Source organism: Callithrix jacchus, chromosome 9 (assembly GCF_049354715.1).
Source record: "Callithrix jacchus isolate 240 chromosome 9, calJac240_pri, whole genome shotgun sequence".
Lineage (NCBI taxonomy): Eukaryota > Metazoa > Chordata > Mammalia > Primates > Cebidae > Callithrix > Callithrix jacchus.
In genome coordinates this window covers 120,914,265-120,934,970 of record NC_133510.1, presented here as the reverse complement: position 1 = coordinate 120,934,970, position 20,706 = coordinate 120,914,265, and the positions used below count along the sequence as shown (strand labels likewise).

Below are 20,706 nucleotides of genomic sequence, written 5' to 3'. Positions count from 1 at the left end.
TAGGGTTAAATTCTAATCAATTTTTTTTTCCAGGCAGAGGGAGAGGAGTTGAATTCTCTGATTGCCCGAGGTCATATAACGACCAGTGATTTCAGTGGGTGTGTTGTCTGGATTTTGTATGAACAACCCTGAAAGGGTGCATGTGGATTCACCACGCATCTACGACCCTTGTTTATTCACGATGTTGGTTATTTATGTAACTTTAGTTAATTCCAGTGTGACCGTAAAATAGCCACATGTGGTAAGTTGCCTTTCCGTTGGGAGGAGTTCTCTGCAGCTCTAAATGGAACAGCCTGTGGCCAAAGTGGGAAGCTGCTTAGCAGTTGCTGCAGTGAGACCTGCTTTCAGCGCCTGTGTGTTTTATCCCAGATTCATCTGCTCTTACTTAGAATCTGGGATCTTAACTCTGCTTGCTTCTTAGTTCAGCCATAGCTAATAAGGCAACATATTGTTTACAGCAGATCCAGCGGTGTGTTTCTGGCTGCTACTTGGGGTCCAGCTCTCAGTCCCTCCAGTGGTACGGGGGTCACAGGCGTGGAGCCTCAGAACTTCTGCCTACCTTCTCCTAGCCTTGCCTCCTCTCATATAGCACCTGCCACCAACATCATCGGCCAGGTGCAGTGGCTCACACCTGTAATCCCAGCACTTTGGGAAGCTGAGGCAGGTGAATCACGAGGTCAGGAGATCGAGACCATCTTGGCTAACATGGTGAAAGCCCTGTCTCTACTAAAAATACAAAAAAAAAAAAAAAAAAAAAATCAGCCCGGTGTGGTGGCATGCACCTGTAGTCCCAGCTACTCTGGAGGCTGAGGTATGAGAATTGCTTGAATTTGGGAGGTGGAGGTTGCAGTGAGCCAAGATCGCACCACTGCACTCCAGCCTGGGTGACAGAGCGAGACTGTCTCAAAAAACAAAAATGCAACATCATTTATCTTTGTCACTTGCCAGGAGGTCCCGTGGTTCAAACTGTGGGTGCCGAGGGTGGTCCCCACCCTGCAAGCTGATACTTCTCTGTCTGGCTTGGCCCCAGGTGAATGATTAAGAGGGAGGGAGGTAGTGTGTGTGTGTTATGTGGGGTGGGGACCAGTAGGAGGGAATTGAGGCGGACTGGCTTTGTCCCGTAAAAGCCAGCGCCAGATGAAAGTGTGTGTTATTATTGATTTCCTTTTCACGAAGGGCTCTGTGGTTCCCAAAAAGGCTGGGACTGATTAGTGCAAGTTAAGTTTGCCTGAATTCTTATTTTGCCCCTTGCTTCTCTTTCTTCTTTTTGGGGTTCTTGGTCTTGCATACCCGTCTCAGAGCTGCCCTCTCCACATCTCAGTCCCTGAAGACTCATTCATTTAATCAGATCACCCAGTGGGAACTGTGATATTTACAACAAATAAAAAACCCATCTCTCATAGGGCTGGGCGGCAAAGTCCCATGCAGTGATTCTGAACTCTGCCTCTGTCTGAACTATCTGGGGACCTTGTTGAAAGGAAAAGAGACGCCCCCATCCCCAGGAGTGCCTGATTCCGTAGGCTTGGGTTGGGGCCGAAGCTGGGGCTCAGGCTGTGTATTTTTAACGAGCTCCCTAGGTGATCTTGCTGCAAGCTCACGTTTGACAACTTTTAAGTATGCTGTGGGAATAAGGAAGGGGACGGGCTGGGGGCAACCTCCCTCCTTGTGCTTTATCCATGTGACCTTAAGAAAGTTCCATTGTTATTCTGTGCCTCTTTTTCTCATCTGTGAAATAGGAATAATATGATTCTTAGCCCTTAGAGTGCATATGACAATTAGATAATATTCCTAAAGCACTTAGCACATAGTAAGTGCTCAGTAAGACTTAGCTGTGATTGTGATTATGAATGTATTGTATAATAATTGACCAGTAACAGCATTATTATACAAAGCCGTAGGCACAGGGCTAGGATATAAAAACTATCAACAAATATCAGTTTTATTATTATAAATATACAATACAGGTTGAGCATCCCTAATCTAAAATTTAAAATCCAAAAATATTCCATAACTGGGAACTTTTTTTTTTTTTGAGATGGAGTCTCAGTCTGTCACTTAGGCTGGAGTGCGGTGGGGGGATCTCTGCTCACTGCAACCTCCACTTGCTGAGTTCAAGCAATTCTTCTGCCTCAACCTCCCAAGTAGCTGGGATTACAGGCACCTACCACTGTGCCCGGCTGCTTTTTGTATTTTTAGTAGAGATGGGGTTTCACCATGTTGGCCAGGTTGCTCGAACTCCTGACCTCAAATGATCCACCTGCCTCGGCCTCCCAATCATTGGCAACTTGAGAACTGCATGACGTCACAACTGGAAAATTCCACACATAAAAACTTACCACAAACTTCATTTCACGCGATACATTAAAAATGTTGTACAACGTTACCTGCAGGCTGCATGTATAAGGTGTGTATGAAACATAAATGAAGTTTGTGTTTAAACTTGGGTCCCATCTCCAAGATATCTCATGATGTTTAATGCAAAAATTTCAAAACCTGAAAAAAGTCTGAAATCTGAAACACATCTCATCCCAAGCATTTCAGATAAGGGATACTCAACCTGTATGCATTGTATAATATAAATGTTGTTATATCTCAGATTATCTTATGTGTTATATGTGAATTATCACCTATGAGATATCTGTGACTACACCTATGTTGACATTATACAGTATACATGCACAGTATAAATATGACACAATGTGTGATTGTGGAAATGTTAAAATTATAAGGATCATGTAAGGAAGTCATTACTACTGGGCCTGCTGTCTAGTAAGTGCTCATTACATATATAAACTCTTTTTTCTATTGTTTGTAATACTCATTAGCAGTAATAATGTAGAGAAAAGGAAAATCCTTCAGCAGTAGCGAGGCAGCGGACGGGGGCTCTTCCTTCCTGCAGAGGCAGCTGCCTGTGTTCCAGCATTCTTGGGGACTGCCCAGACTGTTGGGTCCCTCTGCCTGGCCTCAGGAATCTGGTTCTCGCTGGGATCCAGGGCAGGGGAGAGAAGGAAGGGCACCTCTCCCAGGCCTCCAGCCCTCCCTCAGCAGGGGATTTTCCTGTGAATGCAAATTGGCTGGTTACTTGAGACGCTCCTAGTCAAATAATTCTCTCCCCAGTCAGCTGGGCCGGCCAAACGCCAGGGATGTTATGACAATGGTCACCCTGGCAACGGCGGGAAGGCATCAGGGCTGCTGGCTGTGGCTGCAGCGATTTCATTACCCGCATGGGGTCTGATCACCTGAGAGCCTTAATAGCACAGCCAGGGACCTGGTCCTGCAGGTGCATTGCACCCGCTTGGAAAAGGACTTGGGATTTATTTTTAGTGGCCTGGTGTTTAACCTCCAAGGATGTTGGTTTATTGAAAGACCAAGAAAAATGTATTGAGCGCCGACTGTATGCCAGGCACGGAGCTGAACGCTGGGGAAAAGACAGGCAAAGCCCGTGCTCTCTTGAGCTGACATGATGGGTGTGTGTGGTGGTGGCGGTGGTGGTGGGGGGGACGTGACCATGGAAACCAATAAACAGGATGATTTGTGAGATAGCAAAGTGCCACTAAGGAAGGAAAGCAGGGCGGTGTGATGGTGGCACTGAGGGGGTTTGGGAAGAGGTGACACCTGAAGAAATGTTTATGCCTACTACTGACAGAGAGAGCTCTGACTGGGGGAACAAGCAAATTCAAAGGCTGGAGCCCCAGGTTTGGGATGGTGAGCTCTTTGCTGCTCATCTGAACCTTTCGGGAGAAGGCAGCATTATGGTGTGCTGATGGGCAGTCCTGAGGGGCACAGAGGGCTTTGGAGCCTGCCTCTTTGTCTGTGTGACTGTAAGGCCAGCCCTGTCACATTCCTGAGCCTCAGTTTCCTTGTGTGTAAAATGGGCTGAGAGCCAAGCTCCTTCTCTTGGTGCTGCTGTGATGTTTACACCAGGGATGGTTCTTGCAAGGATCTGGTCCCTAGAAGCCCTCCAGGATGTCCTGGATTTCCACTCAGCTTTCACGGACTCCGCTTTCGTTCTTAAAAAAAATCATCTAAGGGGTGAGGATTTGGGATTCTAGCAAACCCAATGGCCAGGACATGCCCGGAGGTCTCTGGGTTCGATTTGGGTTTAGATTTGGAGTGAAAAGTTCCCCGTTTCACATTAGGGATTTCACACACGATTATTTTTAGCTCTGTCATGTCTTGACTTTTTATTTTTATTTTTTTGTTTATGCTGCTAAATTTACTACCATGCTAATACAGAGCACAGTAATAAGGCACTGCGGATGCACCGATGGGCCAAAGCCTGAAAAATTTTCCATCTGCCGTGGAAGGTGCCAGGCTGCCCCCTGGTGTGGAGCTGGAAAATTACAACGCCGGGCCCTGGCTCTGTCGGATTTCTGCAACCTGTGATCCCTCTAACCCCAGGCTCAGGGGACGACAGTATTCTACACCTGGGCAGTGCAGAGTCAGACAGTGGGCTCGGCTTGGATCTGCTATTTCCAGGAGTCCTGTGTTTCTTTATTTGAAGATGGAAGCATTTTTTTTTTTTTTCAGCTCTGCATGGACTTGAATTGAGGGCGACCTAAAAATCAATTAGGCCGCCTGGCAGGGTGAAGCCATACAAAGGCCCCTTTCTAATTGTGCTTCTCAACTGTTGATGGTCTGTTTCAGCAGAGAATTGTGAAGAGGGCACGGGACTGGGAACTAGAGGTCCTGAGTTCAAATCATTCTCCTGGTGCTGCTTTATCTGTGTGATCACAGGCACGATTCCAGCAATTCCAAGGCCTGGTTTCCCCATCTGGAAAACCACATTCACAATCGGGCCAGGCACTGTGGCTCATGCTTGTAAATCCAGCACTTAAGGAGACCAAGGCAGGAGGATTGCTTGAGGTCAGAAGTTTGAGGCCAGCCTGGACAACATAGCAAGACCCCACTTCTAAAAAATAATGAAAATATTAGCTAGAACTACATGCTTGTAGTCCTAGCTACTTGGGAAGCTGAGGTGGGAGGATTGCTTGAGTTCAGGAGGTTGAGGCTGCAGAGGTTGAGCTGTGACTGTGCACTTTAGCCTGGGCAACAGAGAGAGACCCTGTCTCAAAACAAGTTAAAACAAAAAATCTTGGGCACAGTGGCTCATGCCTGTTATCTCAGCTACTTGGGAGGCTGAGGTGGAAAACTGCTTAAACCTGGGAGGTGGAGGTTGCAGGTAGCCAAGATTGCATTACTATACTCCAGCCTGGGCGACAAAGCGAGATTCTGTCTCAAAAACAAAAACAAAAAAACTAACAGTCACTTCAGCATTGTCATGATATTCAAGGAGCCATTCTGGAAAATAATTTATTCAGAGATGTTGGTAGATTAAGATGAATATCTGAAATTCACCGAGTAGAAGGGTCAGTACCTCTCATGTCTTCTGTGGTGAAGAATCAGCTTTATCTTTTTGACATTTTGCAGCCAATACTTTTGTGAAATAGAATAAAGATGATTTACGAGGGAAAATAAATGGAAAAAAAAACCATTCAATGCTCACTTTGAAAAAATTAGATTGAACAGACATAAGAATACTCTATCAAATAGCTATAAAAGTGTCTAAATGTTCTCTCTTGATTTCTGTACTTATCCAAAGGTACAGAAAATGGAAGTGTTTTCAGGTCCCACCTGAAATAGCCTCTGCCTTAAAGGCAGTTGTGGTGTATAGTTGATTTTTGTATCCCTTGCTCTCTGTATTTAGAAAGCACGTCTCCAGGTGCCGTGGCTCACACCTGTAATCCCAGCACTTTGGGAGGCTGAGGCACGCGGATCACTTGAGGTCAGGAGTTCGAGACCAGTCCGTCCCACAGAGTGAAACCCTATCTCTACTAAAAATACAAAAATTAGCCAGGTGTAGTGTTGTGCACCTGTAATCCTAGCTACCAGGGAGGCTGAGGCAGGAGAATCGCTTGAACCCAGCAGGTGGAGGTTGCAGTGAGCCGAGGCCATGCCACTGCACTCCATCATAGGCAATAGAGCGAGACTCCATCAAAAAAAAAAGCAACTAGAACATCTTTAAATGAATGAACGAGGCCTTGCTTCTCTTAGAATAAACGTGGAGCTTCCATTATTATCTTGTGATATGAATATGGCTTTTCTTTGTTTTTTCGAGACAGATTTTTGTTGTTGTTTTGTTTTGCTCTGTCACCCAGGCTGGAGTGCAGTGGTGCAATCTTGGCTCTCTGCAACCTCCGTCTCCCAGGTTCAAGCGATTCTCCCATCTTAGCCTCTAGAGTAGCTAGGATTACAGGCATATGCCACTATGCCCGGCTAATTTTTGTATTTTTAGTAGAGATGGGGTGTCACCATGTTGGCCAGGCTAGTCTTGAACTCCTGACCTCAGGTGATCTGCTTGCTTCAGCCTCCCAAAGTGCTGAGATTACAGGCATGAGCCACTGCACCCGGCAGAAACATGGCTTTTAAAAAGGCATATCTCTTGACTTGGCATCCTCGATGCCCGCAGTGAACCCTGGCTGCCCTTCTGTTCTGGCTCCTGCCACGTGGCCTTGTGATTTGCGTTTGCCCATCTGTCTTCCCTGCCCACTGGGAGCCCCTTCAGGGCTGGACAGGTGCTGACTGCTCTGGAAGCTGGTTGGAAAACAAGCCTGTTGCACAAATGAACCCGTGGCCCTTGGAGAGGGGACTGATTGTTGAGGGTGCTGTGCCCTGGCTTCTCGAACGGGGTTTCTGCCCTGTGTTTATTGCCTAAGGACCTGGATCCTTCAGCTCGTCTCAGAAACTGCTTTTATTACCCAATGGTTCAGACAGTAGAGGGATGCTTCTCTGCTTGCCTCATCCTCCTTGGAATCATTGGAGTCCTCGGTGTTTTCGCAGATTCCTGGGCTGTGTCCAGATTAATCGAATCAGAATTTTCTAAGAGATGGGCCTAGAAATTTGATTTGATTTGATTTTGTTTTTTAGAGACAGGGTCTTGCTTTGTTTCTCCTGTGGGACTGCAGTGACACGATCATGGCTTACTGCAGCCTTGAACTCCTGGGCTCAAGAAATCCTCTCGCCTCAGCCTCCCAAGTAGCTGGGACTACAGGTGCACAGCATCATGCTTGACTAAATTTTTTATTTTTGGTGGAGATGGTGTTCCTGCTATGTTGCCTAGGCTGGTCTTGAACTCCTGACCTTGAGCAGTCCTCCAGCCTCCACCTCCCGATTAGCAATGTTTGATTTTTAACAGACATCTTCAGATGAAGGTTATGATTGGAAATTGAGGAAAGGGGGAAATAATGTGAAATTATCTAGTACCTTGGGAGAGCTGCTTAAATCCTATTGTTCTCTGTTTTTGCATTTGTAAATAAGATGGAGTTACTATTGAGGCTATTTTGATGATTCAGTGAAATAATGTATCAAGTACTTAGCAGAATGCCTGGCATATTTATTTTATGCCTGGCAAACCTACTTAATGAGGTGGCTGACATTAAGGATGGCCTGCGTGTCTCTACGATTGGCAAATGTCTGATTTTCATGCGATTTGTAACTTACTATCATATGTAATTCAGGTTTATAGAAAAATAAATGGGCTTGTGCCTGTAATCCCAGCTCTTCAGGAGGTTGAGGCAGGAGGATTGCTTGAAGCCAGGAGTTTGAGACCAGCTAGGCAACTAGCAAGACCCCCTCTCTTAAAAAAATAAGAAAATAAATTTCACCTATCATAACCCAAAGATGCAGCTGCTTTTTTCTCTTCTCTGTGCATGTGTGTATGTGTGTGTGCATATGTGTGTGTATTTGCATTATGAATGCATTTTTCATTCAGAAACTAGGGTTATATTATACCTTTTGTTTTGACTGCTATGTGGATTCATCTGACATGACATTCTTTTTTTATTTTTATTTTTATTTTGAGACAGGGTCTCACTCTGTTGCCCAGGCTGGAGTGCAGTGGTGTGATCTCCATTTCCTGGTCTACTGCAACCTCTGCCTCCTGGGTCAAACAATTCTTGTGCCTCAGCCTCCCGAGTAAAAGGGATTACAGGCATATACCACCACGTCCGACTATTTTTTGTATTTTTAGTAGAGACAGCGTTTCACCATGTAGTTCAGGCTGTTCTGGAACTCCTGACCTCAAGTAATCCTCCTGCCTCGACCTCCCAAAGTGCTGGGACTCCAGGCATGAGCCACTGCGCCTGGCCTGGCATGGCATTCTTTGTGTGTTATAATGAATAAGAGTTTGTTAGACTTGGGTTCACAGCCCAGTTTATCCACTTAGTAGCTTGATGACCTTGGGCAAGTTATTTGACATTTCTGGGTCTCCATTTCTCTCTTTGTGCAGTGAGGGCGATGATTGGAACCGTATCACAATCCTCCATCATGGAAAGTGAAAGAAGGTCATTCATAAAACGTGCTCATCCCAGCGTCTGGCTCAAAGCAAATCCCTGTTAACTGCCAGCCAGGGTTATTCTGTGGAGTCAGAGCTGCCCTTTCCCAGGTCCCTGTTTGGGAGGCACTGCTTGATGTCTGCTCAGCGCAGTTTCACACTCTGGGCAGTTTTCTGGGGTTTTCCCTGCTCAGCCCAGTACACTGTTGTCCCCTAAGATGTTTCTCCCTCCCCTTTGCCTCAAGGACGAGGCTGAAACTCGCGGCCACTGTCACCGTCTGTCTCCCAGACTCTGTCTGCTTCTTGAGCTCACCCCTCCCATTCCCAATGTGTTATAGTTGGAGACCCCTTGGTTCTAACTCCTTGGAAAGTGCAGGATTTCAGTCTCTGGGTGATCTGAGAAACACCTCCCAGAATCCACGTCCCCTTTCAACAAGTAGGACCTGTGTGTATGGGGCACCTTCTGTACAGAGAATATCTTTTTTTTTCCTTTCACAAAAAAAATTTTTTTTTTTTGAGACAGTGACTTGCTCTGTCTTGTCCAGGCTGGAATGCAGTGGCGCGATCTCGGCTTACTGCAGCCTCCGCCTCCTGAGTCCAAGTGAGTCTCCTGTCTCAGCCTCCCGAGTAGCTGGGACAACAGTTGTGTGCTTCCACACCTGGATAATTTTGTATTTTTAGTAGAGACGGGGTTTCACCATGTTGGCCAGGCTGGTCTCGAACTCCTGACCTCAGGTCATCCACTCGTCTCAGCCTCCCAAAGTGCTGGGAATACAGATGTGGGCTACCACGTCCAGCTGAGAATATCTTACGTAATGCCTCAGCAGGCCTGTGAGGAAAGGTGAGATACACCTATTTTACAGATGTATATCTGTAAAAGTGGAGGCTTGGAGAGCTGAAGTGACTTGCCCAAACCTCAGAGCTAGAATTCGGGAATTTACTTCAAAGGTTTCCTAGGATGAGTAAGCCCCTCTCTACCCCTGAGGGGTTCCGTTCCAGGTCAGTGGGAGGGAGCTGTGAACAGTTCCTAGGGTAGTGTCCTGGTAAAGAGACGGAGCTTTGGGATCACACCCTGGCACTCCCACTTCAATAGCTCTGTGGATCTGGGGAAATGATTTAGCCTGTTGAAGTCTCAGTCTTCCCACTCATAGAATGGGCTCAAAGTACCAGCCTCACAGCTAGCGTGGTCGCATGGACTAAAAAGGAAGAAACACATCCACAGCCCCTGGCTCACGATGCCAGGCATACTCGGTCAGTGTTTAGTGCATGGCAGCTGTGATGGTGGCTGTTATTCCTGAAAACGCTTTATTGTCATTGACAAAGACGTCCCCAGCAGACATCACAGAACTGCTCACATCATGGGCTTCTCACCCAGGTATCAAAGGAATCCTTCACGCAGAAGATTAAAAAGAACAAGGCAGGTCTGTACGCCCTAATGTGGAAGGACCCTCAGGGCTTACTACTGAGTGAAAAAAGCAAGTGCACAAAAGTGCATGCTGCGTGATACGATCTATGTGAGAGGAACAGGGAATCTTACTCATAGAGCCACGTTGCAGAGTTTCAACAGGTATGTATGTATTTGTGAAAATTCACGGATCAAGGTCTTCTGGAATGATGGCACCTAACTAGTCTCAGTGATTACCTCCTTTACCTCCAGGGATAAGGCTCTGTATTCCTGGGAGCCGTCAAAGTTGCTTTCTTTCTTTTTTTTTTTCCTTTCCGAGACATAGTCTCACTCTGTCACCCAGGCTGGAGTGCAATGGTGCGATCTTGGCTCACTGCAACCTCTATCTTCTGGGTTCAAGCAATTCTCCTACTTCAGCCTCCTGAGTAGCTGGGATTATAGGTGCTCGCCACCTCACCCAGCTAATTTTCATATTTCTAGTAGAGATGGGGTTTCACCATGTTGGCCAGGCTGGTCTTGAACTCCTGATCTCAGGTGATCCACCTGCCTTGGCCTCCGAAAGTGCTGGGATTATAGGCGTGAGCCACTGCACACGACCTGAAATTTTCTAATTTTCTTACAAGCAAAATATATGGGAATTCAAGGAAGTACTCCCAGCACTTTGGGAGGCTAAAGTGGGAGAATCACTTGAGGTCAAGAATTTGAGACCAGCCTGACCAACATGGCAAACACTGTCTCTACTGAAAATACAAAAATTAGCTGAGTGTGGTGACATGCACTTATGGTCCCGTCTACTCCAGAGGCTGAGGCAGGGCAATCACTTGAACCTGAAAGGCTGAGGTTGCAGTGAACTAAGGTCATGCCATTGCACTCCAGCCTGGGCGACAGAGTGACAAAAAAAAGTGTATGCACGTATTTATTCAATGATTAAAGTGAAATCAGGTTATCCTTTCTATAACGTTGGAGCATTTGAATTAGACTGGGTTTGAATCTTGGCTTTCCACTTACTAGCTGTGTGACTGTGAATGAATGACTTAACTTCTCTGTGCCTAGTTTCTTCTTTGGCAAAATGTATATGTGAATAGTGCCTAGTTCCTGGGAACGTAAGGATATATTGAAATAATGCCTGTGTGACCTTCAGCATGGGCCTGGCACATGGGGAAATGCTCAGTAATGGTACTTTTATTTTCATTGTTTTCTTTTTTTTGAGATGAAGTCTTGCTCTGTTGCCCAGGCTGGAGTGTAGTGGTGTGATCTTGGCTCACTACAACCTCTGCCTCCTGGGTTCCAAAGATTCTCCTGCCTCAGCCTCCCGAGTAGCTGGGAGTAGAGGTGTGCGCCATCTTGCGTCCCCTGCCCTCCCTTGCCCTCCCCTCTCTCCTCCCCTCCCCTTCCTCCCCCTTCCTTCCCCTCTCCTCTCCTCCCCTCCTCTCCTCTCCCTTCCCCTCCACTCCCTTCCCCTCCTGTTCCCTCCCCTCTGCTTCCCTTTCCCCTTCCTTTTCCCCTCCCCCTCCTCTTCCCTTCCCCTTCCCCTCCCCCTTCCCCTCGTCTTCCCCTACCCCTTCCACTTCCCTTCCTTTCCCTTCCCCTCTCCCAGCCCCCTTCCATCCTCTCTCCCCTCCCCTCCTCTCCCCCTTCCCCTCCTCTCCCCCTTCCCCTCTCTTCTCTTTCTCCTCTCCTCTCTTTCTTCTCCTTTCTCTCTCCTCTCCTTTTCTTGAGACTGGATGCAGTGGCATGATCATAGTTCACTGCAGTCCTGACCTCCCAGGCTCAGGTATTTGTAGCCAGGTGTGGTGGCTCATGCCTATAATCCCAGCACTTTGGGAGGCCCAGGCTGATGGATCACTTAAGGCCAGGAGTTCTAGACCAGCCTGGCCAACATGGTGAAACCCTGTCTCTACTAAAAATACAAAAATTAGCTGGGCATGGTGGCTCACACCTGTAATCCCAACTACTGGGGAGGCTGAGGCACAAGAATCATTTGAACCAGGGCAGAAGAGGCTACAGTGAGCTTACAGTGAGATCACGCCACTGGACTTCAGCCTGGGTGACAGAATGAGACTGTCTCAAAAAAAAAAAAGGCAATCCTCCTGCCTCAGCCTCCTGAGCTAGGACTATAGTTATGCACCACCATTCCCAGCTAATTTTTAATCTTTTGTAGCGATAGGGTTTCACCATGTTTTCCAGGCTGGTCTGAAAGTCCAGCCTCAAGAGATCCTCTCACCTTGGCCTCCCAAAACACAGGTATTACAGGTGTGGACACCACACCTGGCCCTGGTTTATGTCTGATTTATAAGCAGTTTTCCTTCTTTTCACCTGTTTATCCTTTCCTGAGTCCTTTCCTGAATTCTGATGCCTCATTTTTGAGATTTAAAATTCTGATTTAGGTGTTTTGTTTTAGCTCATGTCATTTTCTTAATGCCTTTTACAGAGTTTTGAAATAGCAGGTCATGGTTTTCTGCCTTGTGAACGTATTTTCTTGGTGTGCTTTCATTGTCTGAAGAAATGTTATTTTGTTCTCTTTTTGCTTATTGTAAATTTGGATGAGATCTGACCCTTTGCATTAGAGTGAACTCTTGAGCAATATCAGGGTTAGGGGTGCCAACCCCATCTGTGGTTGAAAATTTACTAGTAGTTAACTTTTGGTTCCCCCAGAACTCAACTACTCATAGCCTACTTTTGACCAGAAGCCTTACCAATAACATAAATGGTCAATTAATACATATTTTGTATGTTATGTGTATTATACTGTATTCTCACCATAAAGTAAGGTAGAGAAAAAAAATGTTATTAAGAAAATCATAAGAAAAAATATATTTACTATTCATTAAGTGGAAGTGGATCATTATAAAGGTTTTCTCCCTTATCATCTTCACATTGAGTAGGCTGAGGAGGAGGAGCAAGAAGAGAGTTTGGTCTTGGTGACTCAGAGGCAGATGAAATCCATGTATAAGTGGACTTGCACAGTTCCAACCAATGTTGTTCAGTAGTCAACTGTAGTTATCCATTGCCATTTTAACAAATCACCCTAAAACTCAGTAGCTCAAAACAAAGTCATTTATTATCTCAGTTTTTGTGGGTGAAGATTGTAGGAGCAGCTTAGCTGGGAGGTTGCAGCTCTGGATATTTGGCGAGATTGCAGTCAAGATGTTGACTGGGCTGTAGTCATCTGAAGGCTCATCCGAGGTTGGAAGATCCTTTCACAGGATGGTGCACTCACATGGCTGGAGGCTGGAGGCCTCAGTTCCTCACTACATGGGTCATTCCATAAGCTGATTGAGTGTCCTCATGACATGGCAGCTGACTTTTCCCAGAGAGAGTGATCCAAGAGAGAATGAACAAAGAAGAAGCTGCGTGCCTTTTATGACCCAGTCTCTAAAGCTGTATTTTGCTATCTCTGCCATGTTTTTGTCCTAAAGTCTAGCCCACACTTAATAGAGGGGAATTTGGCTCCTTCCTTCCTTCCTCTCTCTGTCTGCTTCTTTCTTTTCTTTTCTTTCCTTCCTTCCTCCCTCCCTCTCTCTGTCTGCCTTTCTTTCTTTTCTTTCTTTCCTTCCCTCCCTCCCTCCCTCCCTTCATTCCTTCCTTCCATCTCCCTCTCCCCTCCCCCATCTCCCCTCCCCCATCTCTCCTCCCTTCCCCTGCCACATCTCCCCTCCCCTCCCCTCCCCTCCCCTCCCCTCCCCTCCCCTCCCCTTCCACTTGCCCTTCCCTTCCTTTCCTCTCTTCTCTTCTCTTCTTTTTAAGGCAGAGTCTTGCTCTTTCACCCAGGCTGGAGTGCAGTGGCGCCATCTTGGCTCACTGCACCCTCTGCCTCCTGGGTTCAAGCAATTCTCCTGCCTCAACCTCCTGAGTAGCTAGAATTACAGGTGTGTGCCACCACGCCCAAGCAATTTTTTGTATTTTTAGTAGAGATGGGCTTTCGCTTTGTTGGCCCAGCTGGTCTTGAACTCCTGGCCTCAAGTGATCTGCCTGCCTCAGCCTCTCAAAGTCCTGGGATTGCAGGCATAAGCCACTGGCCAGTGCATAAGCCCCCGGCCAGTACAAGTTTTTGATAAGTGGCAGGTCACACCTGGCCTCAGAGGCAGGGCTACAATAGGGAGTGGTAAGGACTGCAGTTAGCTAATGGTGCACTCCCCATCTAAGGGGGCACTGGCGGTTCTTCACCATTGCAGGCTCTCCAGCCTGGGACTTAGGCTCATGAGACCAGATCAGCAGATTCTTCAAGAGAAGCTAGAAATTAGGATTTTATATGAATTTTTTTTTTTGGAGACAGGGTCTTCCTGTGTCACCCCAGGCTGGAGTGCAGAGGCTCGATCATGGCTCACTACAGCCTCTTCCTTCTGGGCTCAACTGGTCCTCTCACCTGAGCCCCTGAGTAGCTAGGACTATAGGCATGTGCCACCATGCCTGGCTGATTTTTAAAATTTTTTCATAGAGATGGGGTTTTGCCCTGTTGCCCAGGCTGGTCTTAAACTCCTGGGCTCAAGTGATCCCCCCTTTTTGACCTCCCAAATTGCCAGGATTATAGGTGTGAGCCACTGTGCCTGCTATATGTGAAATATTCTTATTTTTTTAAAGTTGTCAGCTAATTCTAATAAACAACAAGTACTGAGTAGGCCTAAAATATATGTTCATGGTGAGAGTCTATCCAGGAGCTGGTTTTATCTCCCAGGCCTATTATGTACTTTCGTGACCTTTAGTCATGACCTTTAACCCTCACCAGCGCTGATCGGCTTGCTCATCTTTCTCTGCTACTTCACCCCAGCCCTGAGGGCCTCAGAGTCATCTCTGATTCCTTATCTGAATCTCACCGCCCTGGTACATTCTTGCCCTGTGACAGGGGTTCGGTAAATATTTTGCAAGCCAGGTAGAATTGAACCACCTGCCTGGGTAAGTGCACAGTTATGGTGGGCTGAATAACTGTCCCCCAATCATTTCCACCTCCTAATCCCCAGAAGTTGTGACTATATGGCCATACAGGGCAAAAAGGACTTTGCAGATATAAGCTAAGGATCTTGAGATGGGGAGATTGTCCTGGGTTGTCTGGGTGGGCTCCCATTTCATTGCAAGGGTCTGTATAAGAGGGAAGCAGGAGGGTAAGAGGCAGTAGCAGGACATGTGGTGATGGAGGAAGAGGTTGGAGTGATGTGGGGAGGTGGCCAGAAGCCAAGGCATGCGGGTGGCCTCTGATCACTGAAAAAGAAAGGAAACTGATTCTTGCCTGGAGCCTCCGGGAGGAACCAGCCCTGTAGACACCTTGACTTCAGCCCCGTGAGCCTGATCTAAGACTTTTGATCTCTAGAACTGCAAGATCAGTGTGTTTGTGTTGTTTTTAGCCACTTAATATGTGGTTATTCATTACAGCAGCCACAGGAAACCCACATACCAGGGATGCCAAGACTCCCTCAAGGAGGTGGACTCAGTGTTCTTTAATTTCCCTATGAGTCAGGAGGCTTTGGTGACAGAAACCTTAAGCAAAAGAAGAGAACTTATTGGTGCACATCACTTCAGAGTCCAAAGATATCTGGTTTCTATGCTCACTGCCGGGGCTGAGATGATGGGTGTGGCTGGGAATGTGACTCCATCCCTTGGCCCTGCTGTCGTCCAAATAGGCTTCAGTGTCAGGAGGCTCCCAGATGGCAGCAGGGATGATGGCCCAGGCAGCTTCTGTCTTCCATGACACCACCTGGCAGCCCTGGCGGGGAGGAAAGGCTACGTCCTGAGTGCTCAGAAGAGGTCCTGGTGGGTTCTCAGTGGCCCAGCTGGATCCTTTGTTGTTCTTGACCCAAATACGGCTGTTTGGCAGGGCCTGGGTCACGTGCCCATCCTGCAGCTGGGGTGGGATGATGCGATGGGAACAGCTTCACCTCTGTCAGATGGACTGCGGGTCAAGGAGTTTCCTTGAAAGAAAGTTGACGTGTTTCTTTCAGTAAAAAGGGAAATGGAGACCAGGTAGCAAAAGCAATAAAAGCCCATGACGATCATCCCCAGTTAAACCTGGGGTTGAACTCCAGGTTTAGTTTAGCTTTGTTTTGAGTGAGGGTCTCACTCTGTCAGGTAGCCTTGAGTGCATGGCACGATCATGGCTCACTGCAGCCTCCACCTCCTGGGCTCAGGTGATTCTCCCACCTCAACGTCCTGAATGAGGACTTTTTTCTTTTTTGAAGAGACAGGGTTTGACCATATTGCCCAGGCTGGTCTCAAACTCCTGGGCTAAAGCAATCCTCCCGCCTGGGCCTCCACAAGTGCTGGGGTTACAAGTGTGAGCCATGGCACCTGTCCCTCTGAATTTTTGATCCTAGAATTCAGACTTTGTTCTTGATAAGTGGTCGATAGTGTTTTGAAATGCCACAGACATCTCCATACCTAACTCTAATTTTGTTTTATTTAATTGTCTTTATTAAATACATTTTAAATTACAAAGATGATAATATAGGCCAGGTTTGGTGGCACTCACCTGTAGTCCTAGCTACTTGGGTGGCTGAGGCAGGAGGATCTCTTGAGCCAGGGAGTTCGAGGCTACAGTGAGCTCTGATTATACCACTGCACTCTAGCCTGGGCAACAGAGCAAGACCTTGTCTCTTAAAAAAAAAAAAAGATAATATATTATACCTGGGGTAACTACTGAATGCATGTAAAAAAATGTGTATAAAGAAGTACTTAACCCAAGTCAGAAGCCTGGAGTTTATTCTTCCAAATCATGTTCTCTGCTCAGACACACAAGTATTGCCTTCCATTGGTTAACAATGTGAGTTTTTACAAAACCAGCAATAAAAAACTTTTTCTCATGTCTCTGGAGGCTTCCTTCCAGAAGCCTGGGTTCAGGTCTGTCTCATTTTAAAAGGGTTAATTTTTGAATGCTTTTGTAGGACTTGAAATTCAAATAGCCCAAAAGAGTTTAAATAAAAAGTTTTCCCACACCTTTTTTCCAACCCTTCCTCTTCCCTCCACTAAAAAATTGGCAGTCTCTGTGGACAGAATTTCTACATTTACAAAGATATATACAAGGAAACGTTTTCCTTGTGAATGGGAGAGTATTTATTTTTATTTATCCGCGTACCCCGGAGACCGTTCCGTGTCAGTACAGCGCATGCTTCGTGGTTTGATTTTAGAGCTGCGTAAGTTTCTTTGTGCGGCTGTTGCGTTGTTTATGTAATGAGTCTCCTGCTGACGGGCTCTCAGAATGCCTGCAGTCCTTTGCTATTGCAAACAGAACTGTAAGGAGGTAGCCTGGAACAGTCATTCTGCGCAGGATGGGTGTCTGTCGGAGGAGGAATTCCTGCAAGTGGAATTATTGGATTGATGGACGTGTGTGGGCTGGCTGTGGTGGCTCACGCCTGTAATCCCAGCACTTCGGGAGGCTGAGATGGGTGGATCACTTGAGGTCATGAGTTCAGGACCAGTCTGGTCAATGTGGTGAAACTCCATCTCTACTAAAATACAAAAATTAGCTGGGTGTGGTGGTGCGTGCCTGTAATCCCAGCTACTCAGGAGGCTGAGGTGGGAAAATTGCTTGAACTTGGGAGGTGGAGTTTGCAGTGAGCCGAGATTACTTCACTGCACTCCGGGCTGGGTAAAAGAGTGAAACTGCATTCAAAACAAAGAAAACAAAACAAAACAAACAAAAAAAAAACAAAGGATATATGCAATTCAGGTGTCCATGGATGCAATCAAAACGCCCTCTACTGAATTGGTGCCAAAGTGCGCCCCCTCCCCCAACCCCAAGCAAGATGCTAGAGCCGCCTGCTTGACCTCTTCACTGACCAGGTGAACAGATGGGTGCCAAACTGGATCTCACTGTGGCAGAACCAGTTTTTAAAATGCAGAGTCAGCTGGGCTTAGGCTGGGGGTTTGTAGGGGATTCTGGCCTCTCTTCCTTGTGTCAGCGCCTCTGAGATGTGTCCTCTGTCCTGGTCTGTGTCTCCACAGAGCAAGCTGGTGAAGTACTTCAGCCGGCAGCTGTCCTGCAAAAAGAAGGTGGCCTTGCAGGAGCGCAACGCTGAGCTGGACGGCTTCCCCCAGCTGCGGCACTGGTTCCGGATCGTCGACGTGCGCAAGGAAGTCCTGGAGGTGACCTGGGGGCCTTGTGTTCCCTTGCCCCTTACTGGCCAGCAGCTGCCCCCTGAATTGCTCGAGGCACGGGTTTCTGACTGTGTCCAGCACAGTCTCTGGCACAGAGCAGGCTCTCAATCAATATGTACTGGATGAAAGCATTCAGGGTCACTGGTGCTGTCTGAATGGGGCCATCGAGAGTGTGCTTCCAGAGTCAGCCAGAACCCTTCGGCTCTGCCACATATTAACAGAGTCACCTTGGCCAAATCACTTCACCTCTTAGTCCAGCACTGTCCAGTGGAACTTTCTGCTATGATGGAAATGTTTTCTTTTTCTTTTTTGAAATGGAGTCTCGCTCCCATCATGCAGGTGTGCCATCTCAGCTCACTGCAACCTCCACCTCCTGGGTTCAAGAGATTCTCCTGCCTCAGCCTCCTGAGTAGTTGGGATTACAGGCATGTGCCACCACGCCCAGCTCATTTTTGTATTTTTTAGTAGAGATGGGGTTTTGCCATGTTGGCCAGGCTGGTCTCGAACTCCTGACCTCAGGTGATCTGCCCAACTTGGCCTCCCAAAGTGCTGGGATTATAGGTGTGAGCCACCGTGCCTGGTCAAATGATGGAAATATTTTCTGTCTGTGCTCTTGGATGTGGTAGCCACTTGTGGTTAGGACATGTGAGTCAGGAACTGAATTTTGAATTGTTTTTAACATTAATTGATGGGGCCCATGGCTGCCATGTTGGACAATACTGTCTTATACCATTAATATTCTCATCTGGGAAATATGCATGGTGATTGTCCTCTCTTCTTAAATAACCGACATTATAGAGTGAGATGATTTCTACAAAATGTCAACTCAGCTGGGCGCAGTGGTTCATGCCTGTAATCCCAGCACTTTGGGAGGCCAAAGCAGCCAATTGCTGGAGCACGGGGGTTCAGGACCAGCCTGGGCAACATGGTGAAACTCCATCTCTACAAAAAATAAAAAAATTAGCCAGGTGTGGTGGTGCATGCCTGTGGTCCCAGCTACTTGGGAGGCTGAGGCAGGAGGATCACCTGAGCCCAGGAGGTTGCAGCTACAGTGAGCCATGATCATGCCACTGCACTCCAGCCTGGGTGACAGAGTGAGGCCCTGTCTCAAAAGAAAGAAAGAAAGAAAAAAGACTAGGTGCAGTGGCTAATGCCTATAATCTCAGCACTTTGGGAGGCTGAAGTGGTTAGATCACTTGAGGTCAGGAGTTTGAGACCAGCCCAGCCAACATGGCGAAAACCCATCTCTACTAAAAATAAAAAAATTAGCTGGGTGTGTTGGTGCATGCCTGTAGTCCCAGCTACTCAGGAGGCTGAGGCAGAATTTCTTGAACCCGGGAGAAGATGTTGCAGTGAACTAGGATCACACCACTGCACTCCAGCCTGGGTGACAGAGCGAGACTCTGTCTCAAAAAAAAAACAATTCAGCTTGTAGTCTGCCACCAAGTAGCACTTGGTAGATGCTAGCCTGTTACTGTTGTGAGCATCTGACATCTCGTGTCCACCCTCAAAGATTGGACCGCGTCCTTAATATCTTAAGTATAGTGAGATTTTCTTACCCCGTGGGATCCCAGAGACCGACCCATATGCAGTGACGGGGCCATCGAGAGTGTCAAGCCAAACCTCATAAATAAAACCAAACCTAATATATAAAACCAGCAGACATCACTGCATCTGTCAAGCCAGGCATGGCGCTAAGGGCATTGCACTTAGGATCTCAGCTGCTGAGACTGTTCAGCCTCCTCACAGTGACCTTTTGAGTAGGTGTGACTATTATCCCCATTGTACAGAGTGGGAAACTGAGGCTCAGAGCTAAGTGACTTGTGTAGATGGTAAGTGGATGAGGCTAGCAGGATGTCCAGCTCGGATGGACAGCAAAGCCTCAGTTTGGAAGCACTGCTCCTTAGCCTTAGCCTTGTTTTCCTGTTGCTTGGGCCTCCCTGATGTGGGCAGAAGAGGAGTTGCCCCCTGTCAGTGAAACCAAGTGTCCTCTCTCAAGGCGCTCCCTGCTTCCTGCCTTGAAGAGGCTTCCTTTTTCTTTTCTTTGAGACAGAGTCTCGCTGTGTCACCCAGGCTGGAGGGCAATGGCATGATCTCAGCTCACTGCAACCTCCGCTTCCCAGGTTCAAGTGATTCTCCTGCCTCAGCCTCCTGAGTAGCTGGGATTACAGGTGCCTGCCACCACACCAGGCTAATTTTTATATGTTTAGTAGAGATGGGGTTTCACTATGTTGGTCAGGCTGGTCTCGAACTCTGGACCTTGTGATCCGCCCACCTCGGCCTCCCAAAGTGCTGGGATTACAGGCATGAGCCACCGCATCCGGCCTGCTTCCTGTCTTTTTTAGACCTTGGCCGCAGGGACAAGAATCTCACCCAGCCCTACCAGATCTAAGATCCCGAGTTAGCTGCAATATCACCCCCACCTTTCCTCCAGGCTTCACCCCACCCCGTCTTGCAAATGTACATCAGACCATGCACAATTCCGTATTTCTTTACTTCATTCCCAGGATGGCCAGAGAGCCCAGATCAGTTTCTTGCAAATATCTTGAGAATGAATGGTCCTGTATAAGGACAGACAGTGTTTTATTTGCATGGCCCAGGGCATTTGTTTTTTTCCAGAGGCTTCGGGATCATTTATTATCAAGTGCCACTTGTGGGGGCAAATAAGACAGAAACGATTCCAGACCAGGGGTTGAAAACCGGTGGGTCTGATGTGCAGACATTTTTTGTTGTTGTTTTGCCAATATGATGTCAGGACATTTATCTTGAGCCAATACTTAAAAACCAAAAGAGTCTGCCTAAAAAGCCTAGATCTCTGGCTTCACTTACAAAATCAGATATGTTGACCACGCTGAACTGAGCTCCTGTCTGGCAGCGATTTGCT

At 47.2% G+C, this 20,706-nt stretch overlaps 1 protein-coding gene across 3 annotated transcripts in view; it reads left to right on the top strand.

The window, feature by feature from the left end:
- Positions 1-20,706, top strand: part of KSR2 (kinase suppressor of ras 2) — a 525,084-nt gene that overhangs the window by 88,783 nt on the left and 415,595 nt on the right. For all 3 annotated transcript variants that reach the window (XM_035257773.3, XM_035257771.3, XM_035257772.3), the window contains exon 2: positions 17,670-17,810. In XM_035257773.3, coding sequence (XP_035113664.1) covers positions 17,670-17,810 — 141 coding nt within the window. The remainder of the gene's footprint in view (positions 1-17,669; positions 17,811-20,706) is intronic.